Source organism: Hipposideros armiger, unplaced genomic scaffold, assembly GCF_001890085.2.
Source record: "Hipposideros armiger isolate ML-2016 unplaced genomic scaffold, ASM189008v1 scaffold_609, whole genome shotgun sequence".
NCBI classification, from domain to species: domain Eukaryota; kingdom Metazoa; phylum Chordata; class Mammalia; order Chiroptera; family Hipposideridae; genus Hipposideros; species Hipposideros armiger.
The window spans coordinates 1,250,300-1,264,317 of NW_017731959.1; the positions used below are offsets into that span (position 1 = coordinate 1,250,300).

At 38.8% G+C, this 14,018-nt stretch overlaps 1 protein-coding gene across 1 annotated transcript; it reads right to left on the reverse strand.

Annotated features, from left to right (window-relative positions):
* Positions 1 to 5,630: 5,630 nt before the first annotated feature.
* ZNF567 (zinc finger protein 567) lies at positions 5,631 to 11,684 on the reverse strand. The gene is made up of 3 exons (XM_019624846.1): positions 11,530 to 11,684; positions 11,176 to 11,262; positions 5,631 to 8,090 (listed from the first exon to the last, which is right to left on the reverse strand). Exons 1-3 carry the CDS (start codon positions 11,570 to 11,572, stop codon positions 6,370 to 6,372), a joined length of 1,851 nt encoding a protein of 616 aa, XP_019480391.1. The 5' UTR covers positions 11,573 to 11,684; the 3' UTR covers positions 5,631 to 6,369.
* Positions 11,685 to 14,018: the final 2,334 nt, after the last annotated feature.

The following is a 14,018-nucleotide window of genomic DNA, read 5'->3' on the forward strand; positions in this document are numbered from 1 at the left end:
CGTTATTTTTTTATTTCTTCCTTGATCTCATTGTTGCCCCATTCATTATTTAGTAACATGTTATGCAGTCTCCAAATGTTTGTGTGCTTTTCACTTGTGTTCTTGTAATTGATTTCTAGTTTCATTTATAGCACTGTGGTCAGAGAAGACACTTGATATGATTTCAGTCTTCTTATATTTATCGATATTTGTTTTGTGGCCTAACATGTGATGTATCTTGGAAAATATTCCATGTGCACTTGAAAGGAATATATATTCTGCTGCTTTGGGGTGAAATGGTTTAAAAATATCAATTAAATCCATCTGTGTGTCATTTGAGGCAGCTGTTTCCATGTTGATTTTCTGTCTGGAGGATCTGTGCATTGGTGTCAGTGGGGTGTTAAAGTCCCATACTTTGTGTTACTGTTATTTCTGTCTTTATGTCTGTCAATATTTGTTTTATATATTTAGGTGGTCCTATGTTGGGGGCATAGATGTTTACTAGGGATATGTCCTCTTGTTGGATTGATCCCTTTATTATTATGTAATGTCCTTCTTTGTCTCTTATTATAGTCTTTGTTTTAAAGTCTATTTTGTCTGATATAAGTATCACGACTCCAGCTTTTTTCTTGTTTCTATTTGCATGAAATATCTTTTTTTATCCCTTTACTTTCAATTTCAATCGGTGTCTTTTATTTTTTTTTTTAAGATTTTATTGGGGAATTGGGGGAGGGAAACATCATTCGGGAATCAGGGAAGGGGAACAGACAAGTTGCTGTCGTTTTGTTCTTCAGTCTAGATGTGGAGGACATTGCTTCACTGGCCCATGTTGGTATTATCATTGCACTCTTCCCAGGTGAGGCAGTCACTTGCTGGCCATTGGATGGGTGCTCACGCTGGCTGCCAGCCATACATGGTAGCTCATGGCAGCCCACTGCAGCTTATGCCATCGCGGGCGACTCATGGCAGCCCAGCTCCAGGTCGAGCTGTTGTTCACCCCTTAGCTGTAGAGGGCACAGCATCACTGGCTCTCATGTGGGATCCGAACCGGGGCCCTGCTTCTCAGACCTGGCACTCCCAAGCCAACTCTTAACCAATGCGCCACTCAGCTGGCTCCCTGTGTGTCTTTCAATCTAAGGAAGGTGTGTTATAGACAGTATATACATGGTTCTTGTGTTCTTATCCACTTAGCTACCCTGTCTTTTGATTGAACCACTTAATCCATTTACAGTTAAAGTGATTATTGATATAATTATTGCCATTTACTATTCATATTTTTGATCTTCATAATTTTGTTTGTTTTCTCCTTTCTGCTGCTTAAACAAGTCCTTTCAACATTTCTTGTAATACTGGCTTGGTGATAATGAATTCCTTTAGCTTTTTCTTACCTGGGAAGCTATTTTTTTCTCCTCTCCTACAATTTTAAATGACAGCCTTGCTGGGTAAAGTACTCTTGGTTTTAGGCCCTTGTTTTTCATCACTTCGGATATTTTCTGCCACTCCCTTCTGGCCTGCAAAGTTTCTGTTGAGAAATCAGCTGATAGCCTTATGGGAGCTCCTTTGTGAGCAACTAGTTGTCTTTCTCTTGCTGCTTTTAGGATTCTCTCTTTGTCTTTAACCTTTGACACTTAAACTATGATGTGCCTTGGTGTGGGCCTGTTTGGATTCATCTTTTTGGGGACTATTTTTCTTCTCGGGCTTGTATGTCTATTTCTTTCACTAGGTTAGGGAAGTTTTTGGTCATTATTTCTTCAAACAGGTTCTCAATCCCTTGCTCCTTCTCTTCTCCTTCTGGTACATCTGTGATGCAAATATTATGCTTGATGTTGTCCCATAGGTCCCTTAAAGTATCTTCATTGTTTTTTCTTTTTGTTGTTCCAATTGGGTATATTCTACCTGCTCATCTAAATTGCTCATTTGATCCTTTGCTTCATCTAATGTGCTGTTGATTCCTTTTAATGTATTCTTCATTTCGGTTATTGTATTCTTTATTTCTGACTTTTTTTAATGGTTTCTATGTCATTCTTTGTGCTTGCTATTTCTGTTGAAAGTTTCACTAAGTTCCTAAGCATTCTTATAACCAGTGTTTTAAACTCTGTCTCTGGTAGGTTGTTTGCCTCCATGTCATTTAGTCCCATTTTTGGAAGTTTGTCCTGTTCTTTTACTTGGGACTTGTTTTTTTTGTTTCCTCATTGTGGCTGCTGCTCTGTGTTTGCTTCTATATATTAGGTAGATCTATGTTTCTCAGTCTTTGCTGGGTGGCCTTTTGTAGTACATATTTTGAGTAGTCCAATGGACAGTCTCCCTAATCTCCTGTACTTGAGTTCTAGGAGTGTCCCTTGTGTGTTGTGTGTGTTCTGTTATAGCTGAGCCTTGATTGCTTTTGGCATGTTAGTAGGTGGGGTCGATTCCCAGGCTGGTTGACTGTGAGGATTCACTGTGGCCACAGTGTATGAGTGGCTATGTGGGATCTGACCCCTCAGAGAGGGCTTTGCCCCTCTGAGGGCTCTTGTGCCTATTGAGAGCCCCCTTTGGGCATGCCGCTTGTGGGATTAACCAGATAGTGCTCTGGTGTGGTCTGAAGCTGGGTTTTGGGTGTTGTTTCTGGTGTCTCTTGGGCTGGGCTCCCATGCAGGGCAATTTCAGCCCTGCCTGTTACTGGCCCATAGTTACCTGGTAGGAGCCACAAAGCTATATGTTCTTGGCTGCTGCCTGTGCTGGATCTGGAGGAATGTGGGGGTGGATTGCTGTGAGCCAAGGCCAGCTTCCACCAGTAATAGGCCTGCGTTAGCTTGGCAAAAGGCCTAGAGCCCCTAGGCCTGTTACCACCAACCAGCTGCCCATAAGGCCCAGCTGTTGAAAGAGCCTCCATAGGTGCGTGGGCCAGGCTGGTTGACCTGGTGTTCCAAGTGCCCTCGGTGATGCAGCACTAGCTGGCAGGGTGGAGTTCAAGGGAGTCACGAGATGTGACTGGTGGTTTTTAATGCAGATTCAGTTCTTATGCCAGTGCTTGGCCTGCTACCACTTTGCACATCACCCTGAGAACACAGCAGCCAGCCACTGCCTCAGGCTCGCAAATTTCTGAGAGCTGCCCACAAATGGCTGCAGCGCAGCTTTTTGGTCACTGTCCACCACCAAAATCTCCTGGACCATTGAGGATTGTCTGCTGCAGTAAAAGACTTCTGCAGCTTGTGGGGCAGAGCTGGCCACCGAGGTGCCCAGAGTGCCATTGGCAATGCAGCTCCAGGTGGGCAGGGCAAGATTCCAGGGATCTAAGGGGTGTGGTTGGTGGTTTCTACAAATTCAGTGTAGTCTTGGCTCTTGAACTGGTGTTGGGCCTATGACAACCCTACAAAACTGCCCTGAGAATACTCTGGCCATCCACTGCCAGTCTCAGGCCTGCCATTACCCATCTATGCTATAGCATAGGCCTTGGGTTATTGCACACCAGCAAACATTTCCTGGGCTTCCATAGGCCTTCCACCTGCTTTAAATTGACTTCTGAAGCCTGTGGGGCGGGGCCAGCAGCCCAACAGTCAGTTTCCAGGGTGATGTAGCACCAGCTGTGTGCAGCGCGGGGACCCAGGGCATCACAAAGGCAGTGCACATGTACAGACTGCACCAGACCAATGCAGTCCCAGACTTGGCCCTTTGCGGAGGGCTTATCCCTGAAAAGATAGTGCCCTTCTGTAAGCCACACGTATGTAAAGCTCCACATAGGGACAATTGCTCCTGTCCAGCTCCCATGCTGAAGCCATGCAATTCAGTCCTTTCCCACATGTATCTGGGCCTCCTGAGCTGCCACCCCTCCACCAGAGACCAGGTTAGTTCCTGCAGCAAGCGAGTCCATGCGCTGGCTCTACAAGAGGGAGTCTGGGTTTCCAGCTGCCTTCTACCCCTCTGGGAAGAGCAGAGTCCTCGCTCATTTTCACTGCCAGATGCCATGGGGACTCCTCCTAATGGCACAGGACCCCTGGGCTGGGGAGCCCAGCGTGGGCCTGGGGGGCCCTTCCTTCTTCAGGGGGGACCTGTGCCACTGAGGTGCCCCATCTCAATCTGTGGATTTGGGGTTAGCCCGTTTTGCATCTCCACTCCTCCTACCAGTCTCAATGTGGCCTCTTCTTTATATCCTTAGTTATAGGGGTTCTGTTCAGCTCATCTTCAAATGATTCTTTTTTTTTAAGATTTTATTGGAGAATTGGGGGAGGGGAACAGTGCTGGGGAATCAGGGGAAGGGGAACAGACAAGTTGCTGTCCTTTTGTTCTTCAGTCTAGTTGTGGAGGACGTTGCTTCACTGGCCCAAGTTGGCACCATCATTGCGCTCTTCCCAGGCGAGGCAGATCAGTCGCCGGCCTCTGGATGGCCGCTCATGCTGGCTGCTGGCTACACACGGTAGCTTATGGCAGCCCACTGCAGCAGGGGACTGCAGCCTATGCCGTTGCCGGTGACCCATGGCAGCCCAGCCCCAGGTCGAGCTGCCATTCACCATCTTAGCTGCAGAGGGCAGTGTCACTGGCCCTCATATGTGGGATCCGAACCGGGGCCCTCTGGCATCCCAAGCCAGTTCTTAACCAACATGCCACTCGGCCGGCCTTTCAGATGATTCTTGAGGTTGATTGTTTTATAATTTATTTGTAATTTTGATGTCATCCTGGGATTCAGTAGGCATAGCATTTACCTAATCTGCCGTCTTGGACTTCCCTTGTTAAACATTTTTTAATGTCAGATACTTGAACTACCAACCATTTTCCTGCTTACTTAGATCTGGTTTACAGTTGTATTCATTTGGTGGAAAAAAACCCAGCTTATTTTAATTTCTACCAACTTTTATTGCATACAATAACTGTATGTAGTAAATATGGGATCAAAATTAACCTCCTCAAGGGCATTTTGTAACAATGTTCAAGTTGCTGCTGAATTTACTATTGTCACAGAAAAGATACTGCAGATGTTATTGTCTTAGAAGATTTCCAATTCTCAAACATCCAAACCTCTCCAGTGATTTTTCATTTGGGATTTCCAGAGACCCACATTTTTTGTGAGATAAATCAAGCTATAAAAGGCTATTTTATATGGGCTTATTATGTTATATAAAGGCTTACATATATATTATAATTGCATCTATTGTGACTACTATACTTCCAAGTTTTTCTCACCTATGACTCTTAACCTCCCTTTCTCTATTATGAACTCTTTGATGTTGAATAGGATGTACCATAAGCTATGGCTCAAAGTACCCCTATAATCATGACAACAGGATTGCCTCCAATATGAATTCTCTGGTTTTGTTTAAGGTTTAAGCCACAGCTAACAGTGTTTCTACATTTATGACATTCACATATTCATGACTAACAACATTCTCACAATTATAACATCATAAGAATTTCCTTCAAGTAGGAATTCTTCAGTTGAATGACTGCTAAAGACCTTTCTCCACATTTATTACAATTAGAGCCATACTCTCCAAAGTGAATCATCTCATGTGGAGAAAGGTCTAAGACATGTTTGGCAGTATCTATCATAGATGAAAAAGCTTCCATATACCGTTGGGCAGAGTAACTCGTTTTAGTATAAAATCAATAGAAACACACACACACACACACACACACACACACACACACACACGCACGCACACAGAAATGCACAAGACTATTTATAGTAGTATCTTTATTACAACACAAAATTATAAAAAATACAAGTATCCATCAAGAGGATAAGTAGCAGTATATTCTTAAAATGGAATAGCATACAGAATGAATATGAAAACACTACTGCCACATGCAATAATGTGTAAATCTTAAGGATGTTGAGTGAAACAAGACACAAAATAATTCATGATATATGATAAAAACATACAAAGTTTAAAAACATGCAAAAACTACTTCATGATGTTACAAAATAGGGAAGTGGTAATCTCTCGGGAAGTAACAGCTACTTTTTATTCTACTCAGTGCAATAAGAAATACAGTTCATATTTTCTTTTTCTGATGAAGACAGATGCTTATAACTATTTTTTATCTTGCCTGTGCATGTATATGTTTTTAAAAAATAAACTGAGTCAGCAATGAAGTTAAAAAATTAGATTAATTGCTGATAGAGTTCAGTAACAATGATCATACCCTTTTATGCTAGTAACTAGTAAACAGTTATGATGTATGGTATTTTAATTTTTTATTTTTTGAGGATTTTCATAAGATTTTATTTGAGCCAAACTGACAACAATGCCAGAAAGCAAGACCTCGAATGCTCCCTGATGTATGGTATTTTAAATCAATAACTATTATTATGTTTGTAATTAAAATGATCTTATTAGTATGCTTTTTTTTTTTTTTGGTAAAAAAACTGGTTTTATAATATCTTAGAAAAGCTTCACAAAGAAATCACATCATTTATTGCATCTCTATCATTTCTCCTTTGTGAGCTCTCTGATGGACAATGAGGTTTCTCTTATAACTAAAGGACTTACCACACTCATTACAAATGTAGGGTTTCTCCCCTGTGTGAGTTCTCTGATGTACAATGAGATTTGTCTTCTGGCGGAAGCACTTCCCACATTCATTACATTTGTATGGTTTCTCCCCTGTATGAGTTCTTTGATGATGAATGAGATATGATTTCCTGCTAAAGGCTTTCCCACACTGAGGACATTCATAAGATTTCTGACCTGTATGTATTTTCTGATGTACAGTGAGGGTTGCTTTCTGGCGAAAGGACTTTCCACATTCATTACAAATATAGGGTTTTTCCCCTGTATGAATTCTCTGATGTAGATTGAGATTTGTCTTCTGACTGAAGGACTTTCCACATTCATTACATTCATATGGTTTCTCTCCTGTGTGTGTTCTGTGATGATCAATGAGGTATGACTTCATTCTAAAGGCCTTGCCACAATGAGGACATTCGTAAGATTTTTCCCCTGTATGTGTTCTCTGATGTGCTACAAGGGTTGTCTTCTGGCGGAAGGATTTTCCACATTCATTACAAATATAGGGTTTCTCCTCATTATGAGTTTTCTCATGAAGAGCGAGGGTTGTCTTCTGGGAGAAGGATTTCCCACATTCATTACAAATATAAGGCTTTTCCCCTGTATGAGTTCTCTGATGTACAGTAAGGTTTGCCTTCTGGTGAAAGGACTTCCCACATTCCATACAAATATAGGGCTTCTCTCCTGTATGAATTCTCTGATGTAGAGAGAGTGTTGTCTTCTGGCGGAAAGACTTCCCACAGTCACTACACTCATATGGTTTTTCTCCTGTATGGGTTCTCTGGTGACGAATGAGGTGTGACTTCAATCTGAAGGCATTCCTACATTGTGGACATTCATATGATTTCTCCCCTGTATGTGTTCTCTGATGATCAGTGAGGGCTGTCTTTAGGCGGAAGGACTTACCACATTCATTACAAACAAAGGGTTTCTCTCCTGTGTGAGTTCTCTCATGATCAATGAGATATGACTTCCTTCTAAATGAATTTCCACATTGATGACACTGATAGGGTTTTTCCTCTGTGTGAATTCCCTGATGCAGAATCAATACTGACTTCCTGCAGAATGACTTCCCACATTCAGTGCATGTATGTTTTTTTTCAGCATTGGTTGCCCTTCTCCTTTTATTATATTCAGATGGGTTTTCCTTTCTGTAAGCTCTATGATGTGTAATTAAGCCTCCTTTTTTATTGAATAATTTCTCACAGTCATTATATCCAGGTGACTGTGCTGGAGTTTCCATCTTATGATACTGCATAAGCACTTCATTATGACTGACAGCCCTGCCATGTTGATTATGAGATTTGACTCCATGGTGAATTGTCTCTGGTTTACTACTGAGGAGTGATTTCTCATATCCATTATACTCACTAAGTGTCTTTCTTGCAGTACTTAGATTACTGATGATTAATTCTGAAACATTTTTAAAATTTTTTCCGTGACTGTCATATTCAGGAAGTAAATTTTTTGAATTTATAGGGCTTCTGCTTAAAGTAAATGTCTTTTCATATGTATTACTGTTCTCCTTAATCAGTTTTTTGTGGTTAATGAATAAAACTGATCTAGAATACTTATCTTGGTGTTCCTTGAACTTCACTAAAAAGTCTTCAGCTTTCCAGTTTTCATCTATAAAAGAATTAACAACAATTTATGAATCTTCACACATTTGCTATGAAAAGGAATTGTACTAGGGTCTATCATATGAGGCCAAAAAAACCAAAGACAAATTACTCCCTGCCTGGAAGAAGACACAGAAGCTAAATAAAAACTCTGCTTCAGTATGGAAAAGAATAAAAAAATAAGGATTGAACACTAATAATTTTTGCACCAGAACTTCATAATGAAAGTTGAATGCACACAAGCAGCAGTGAGTAGAAGACAAAGAATGGTGGAAGAATGATTGATAGCTGGAATAGGCATTGAAGTGAACCTATCAAGGGCGCTAAGCTTTAAGCAGGATGGACAAGATTAGTAGAAAAGCTTATTCAGGGAAAATATTAGAGAAAAAATTACTTCTGGAGGACACATATCAGAGCCTATACTATTATACATCACCTCTAGATTGCAAGGTAAAACGCTTCCAGTTTTCCACTAACCCCATCAACGTAGCCATTAATAGCTAATTCATCTTCCCAAGCATCAATTAATTTCTTAGTGTTAAGGAAAACTATCCTACAGTCCAGGCCCAATCCTCCAAATAGCTGGGAATCATTTTCCCTTGTGAGGAAAGAACTAGGGAAACATTTATAACAGGAAATTTAAAACAGATTAGGGGTATATTCACTGGTGCATTCAGATTGCTGTTACTATTGGGTCGTTGGGAAAGTCATGACGCATTTTTGCATTGAAAAACACAGAAAAATACGTCATGACTTTCCCAATGGCCCAATATAAATTCTTTCAGAATTGTTCAATAAAAAAAACTCTCATGACCATCAAATATAACTATTCCTCTTTTCAATTGCTGACTTACATTTTCAGGTTTAAAGAAAGACCAGTTCAAGTCTTTTCCCAATACAGTAACATTCCTTAACTCCAGTTTTCCATATAGTGGACCAGAAAGATCAGATTGTCCATTTTGGTTCTAGATCATTCATTAACCTTAACCTTCATTTCTGTTATAAATTTAGAGCTATATTTGATTTCTGTTACTTTGTGATCATCCACATCTCTGGAACAATGTTAAATCTAGGTTAAAAGATATTTCTCTTCTTTGAGTCCATTACCTCCAGTACTAACATACAAGGAATTTCTCCTGTAAACAAAACTTTACATCACCTAGATTCACTCTTTATACGCAAACAAGATTTTAGGTTTGTCCCCCTATCCGACAAATCTCACCTAAAGAAAGTTTACTTTCTATAATACTATACTGTGTATCATAGTTAAGTAGTGCTTGGTAGAATCAAAACATTTCAATCAGAATCTATAGAGCCATAGCCTGAACAGGTATATATCTGAAACAATCCTGTTTTTTGAATAGGAGAAAAAGATATCTCCCCTGTGTAGCTCCACAAACAGTTTGTGAAGCAACTACTGAATACCTAACATGTTATATACTACAGCAAAGATTGAAGCAGAGGATCTTATATTTGAGGGAAAGAATCCTTAAGCATAAACTATGTACAATCAGGTATTAAATTATATAATCATATCCAAGCATTTTGTGTGTTACTTACAATATGTAAATAGCATGGGAATTCAGAAAAAAAAAAGGTAGATATGATGTGGAATAGTAAAGAAATACATCATGGAGAAGAAATCTCAAGACTGAACTATAAGATATATAGTATGTGGAAGGGAGAATACAACACAATGAAAAGTACAGACATCATGACAAATCCTTCATATATGGAGAAAAGTTAGGAAACTGGACCAAGTGGACATTAGCAAGAGTTTTCCACAAGAGAGATATAAAGCTGAAAAGACCAGATCAGGGCTTATTATGTTAGTCCTTGAGTGAAGAATTTCAATTTCATATAATAAATAACAGGTAACAAGTGATATATCTTGTCAGAAAAATAACAATATAAACCTAAAGAACTCGGACAAAAATTTTAGAAAAGCCAAATTGTAACTGCAGTAGTTAAGACATTAAATAAGTGAGTTATTTTGTATGATGTAAGTGACAAATATATTTCACAGGCTGATAAACTTAACACAAATTGTGTAGAGATTCTTAAGAGATGATGACAGACACAGAAGAATGAAGCTGATATCAGGCGGGAAAAATAATATAGAAATATATAAAGGAAAATAATTTAAGAGTGAGGAAAGTTAATGATTTTCATTTCCAACATATTGTCACAAAATAGGTGAGACATCAGAGTGTAGAACTCCTAAAGGAATAGTGTGAAGATTGGGAAAATATGGTGAGTATGTCCACTTAGAGGCATTAACATAAAACAAAGAGCTTAAGTCTGGAGAACAGATGAGATTATTATAATTCAAAGGCTTATCCTTTGAAGGCAAATCAGACAAGAGCCAAGAGCCGCTGTGAGCGGCCATCCAGTGGCCAGTGATCAATCTGCCTCAGCCGGGAAGAGTGCAATGATAATACCAACATGGGCCAGTGAAGCGATGTGCTCCTCAACTAGACTGAAGAACAAAAGGACAGCAACTTGTCTGTTTCACTTCCCCGATTTCCCAATGCTGTTCCCTCCCCCAATTCCCCAAGAAAATCTTAAAAAAAGAAAGCCCAAACAAAACAAAACAAAACAAAACAAAGCAAAAAAAGGCAGTTAGATAAGGGACTGAGGATGCTAGAAATATGCACAAATTAAAAAAAAAAGATTTAATAAAAGGAAGGCTCATAGTACATTTTGATTAAGTCAACAATGGTAACTATCTTTGAATAACATCAAGGAAATTAGGAAAGAATATTATATAGGGAGAGTGATATTTGAAAGTTTGCTTTAAGTTTGCAGGCACAATTGTCATTTCAAAGGTTAGGAGCCTATACAGAGACACTCCCTGAATATTTCAAAGGTGCCACTTGCCGGCCGAGTGGCTCAGTTGGTTAAGAGCTCGCTCAAGAATTTGAGCTCTGAGCAACAGCAGTTCGATGCCTGGCCCAAGCTGAGCTGCCACTGAGCTGCCAACAGGTAGCAGGATGGCTCAGCTGAAAAAAAAAAAAAGGTGCCACCAACCACATGACCACATTAGAATTTATTTTCCATTAGTTTCATCTGCCTGAGAGTCAGAAACTCACCTAAGCAGGTATGACTTGTAAATGATGTCCAAGGATCTTCTCCTCGTTCCAATTTGAGGATCACATCAGGCTTTGTCATGTGACACCCTGATAAGGGAAGATTTGGATTAAGCTGCTTAGGCTTCAACACACTTGAGAAATTGGTAAAGTGCATTTTCAGTACTTCAAATTAATATATACCTTTGTGTAATACTAAACTTAACACCTTGCACCAAGCAAGTGAAGACACAATCATCATTTCTACTAACCAAAAAGGATTCAACACCTCTTATCTCTGAAATTTAAAATCACACATACTTTAGGCTCTTTGAAAGGAAATACATGCTACTGAAAGTTTCAGAGACGTTTTCTTACCCACAGAAACAAGGTGGCAATAGTTTTCCAACATCACATCCATATACAGAGTTTTCTGAGCAGGATCCAGGTGCTGCCACTCCTCCCGAGTGAAGTCCACAGTCACATCTTTGAATGACACGGATCCCTGCAATGGATAGGAACTGTGATCAGAACAAGTTGACTAGATATTGGGGACTAGTTTTGATCCCATTCCTTTGTGGCACTCATATGAAAACTTGTAAAGAAAGTCTATCATTTTTCTTGTATTGTGATTTACATTCTGAGGGAAATAAAAATAAAAATTTGCCACCAAATTTATTCAATAACTCATTCTAAAAACATTTACTGGGAAGTCACCCTGTACCCCAAAACTGCATTTGTTTACTGGGGTCCCAAGACATACAAAACACTGTCCCTGCTCACAAGAAGCTAGAGCCTCAAAGCAGGTAAACACAAACTTGCACTATTTACATGGTAAATAGAGTAATAATCATAAGAAAGCCAGAATGGCTAAAATAATATCAAACAAATTAGATTTAAGAACAAAGGATATTATCAGGGATTTTAAGTGAGGCATTTCATAATGATTAGAGGGGTTCAAGTCATGAGAGAGCATTAACAATCCTAAATGTAAATACAGCTAAAAACAGAACTTCAAAATACATTAAGTAAAAACTGATAGAATTGAAAAGAAAAAACAGAGAAAGCCACAATTATTATTGAAGATTTCAACTTTCCTCACTCAGTCATTGCTACAACAAACAGATTGAAAATCAGTAAAGATGTAGAAGATTTTACTGTCACAATCAACCAAATTGACCTGATTATTTGGAGAATACACTACTCAATAACACCAGGATATATATTCTTTACAAGTGCACATGGAACATTTATCAAGTTAAACTATAATTTGTGCTACAAGTTTCCATAAATTTAAGAAGACTAAAATCATATAGAGTATGTTCCCTGACTGCACAGAATTAAATGAGAAAAATAACAGAAAGCTATCTGGCAAATCCCCAGATATTTGGAAATTAAACACACTACTTCTACATAACCAATGAGTCAAAAAAGAAATCACAAGGGAAATTAGAAAATATTTTCAACTGAATGAAACTGAAACTGAAACGTCAAAATTTGTCAAAGGCTACTTAAACAGGGCTTAGAGGGAAATTTATAGCATTAAATACTGGGTATCTACCCAAAAAATCTGCAAACATTCATCCATAAAGAATATGTGCTCTGATATTCAATGCAGCTTTATTTATGGTGGCCAAGACACGGAAACAACCAAAGAGTCCTTTGACAGATGATTGGATAAAGAAGATGTGATATTATACACACACACACACACACACACACACACACACACACACACACACACAATGGAACACTGTTCTGCCATAAGAAAAGATGAAATAGTGCCATTTGCAACAACATGGATGGACCTTGAGATTATTATGTTAAGCGAAACAAATCAGACAGAAAAAGTTGAACCATCTGATTTCACTGATATGTGGGCTATAAAAGTCAAAGCAACAAAGGAACAAGACAAACAAAGAAACAAAACTGATAGACATGGACAATAGTTAAGTGGTTACCAGGGGGGAAGGGGGTGGTAGATGAGGGTAAACATGATGAACTATATGGTGATGGAAGGAGACCTGACTCTGGGTGGTGAACACACAATGTGATATATAGACGATGTGCTAAAAAATTGTACATTTTAAACCTATGTAACTTTACTAACCATTGTCACCCCGATAAACTTTAATTAAAAAAAGAAAAAAAGTCTCATATCAATGATATAAGCATCCATCTACAAAACTAGAAAGTGAGTTAATTAAACCCAAAGTAATAAAAAAGAAAGGAATTTTAAAAGATAAGAGCAGAAGTGAAGAAATAGGAAACAGAAAAACAATGGAGGAAATCAATGAAATCAAAAGCTGGTACTTTGAAAAGATCAATGAAATTAATAAACCTGGAGCCAACTGACCACAGGGAAAAGTAAGAGACATAAATTACCAATAATACGAGGGGTGTTGCTACGGATTATACAAACATCAAAAGGATAAAAAGAGTACGTATATTTTGAACAACTTTATGCCAATAAATTTTACAACTAAGATGAAATGGACAAATTCCTTGTAAGACACAAACTACAAAAGCTCACTAAAGAATAAAAAACTGATAACCTGAAGAATCCTAATTCTAATTAAGGAAAGTGAACTTGCTAGTAAAACACCCTCCCACAAAGAAGTGTTCAGGCTCAGACGGCTTCACTGATGAATTCTAACAAACCGTTAAGGAACCAATAATACCCATTCTACACAAATTCTTTCAGAAAATAAGAGGAGAGTACTTCTCAGCTCTTTTTTACAGGACAGCATTACCTTAATACCAAAACTAGACAAAGATATTACAAGAAAAACTACCAAATTCTTTATGACCCACAGACAAAAGAATCAATGTATAGCAAACTTGAGATATATATATATATATATATA

What these genes read in the sequence shown, in the direction of transcription:
- ZNF567 (XM_019624846.1), bottom strand. Translation starts at nt 11,572, where the DNA reads ATGGATGTGATGTTGGAAAACTATTGCCACCTTGTTTCTGTGG. An exon ending in TTGCCACCTTGTTTCTGTGG is followed by an intron (nt 11,263 to 11,529) that starts GTAAGAAAACGT and finishes TTCCCTTATCAG; the next exon opens with GGTGTCACATGACAAAGCCT. An exon ending in TACAAGTCATACCTGCTTAG is followed by an intron (nt 8,091 to 11,175) that starts GTGAGTTTCTGA and finishes ATTCTTTTATAG; the next exon opens with ATGAAAACTGGAAAGCTGAA.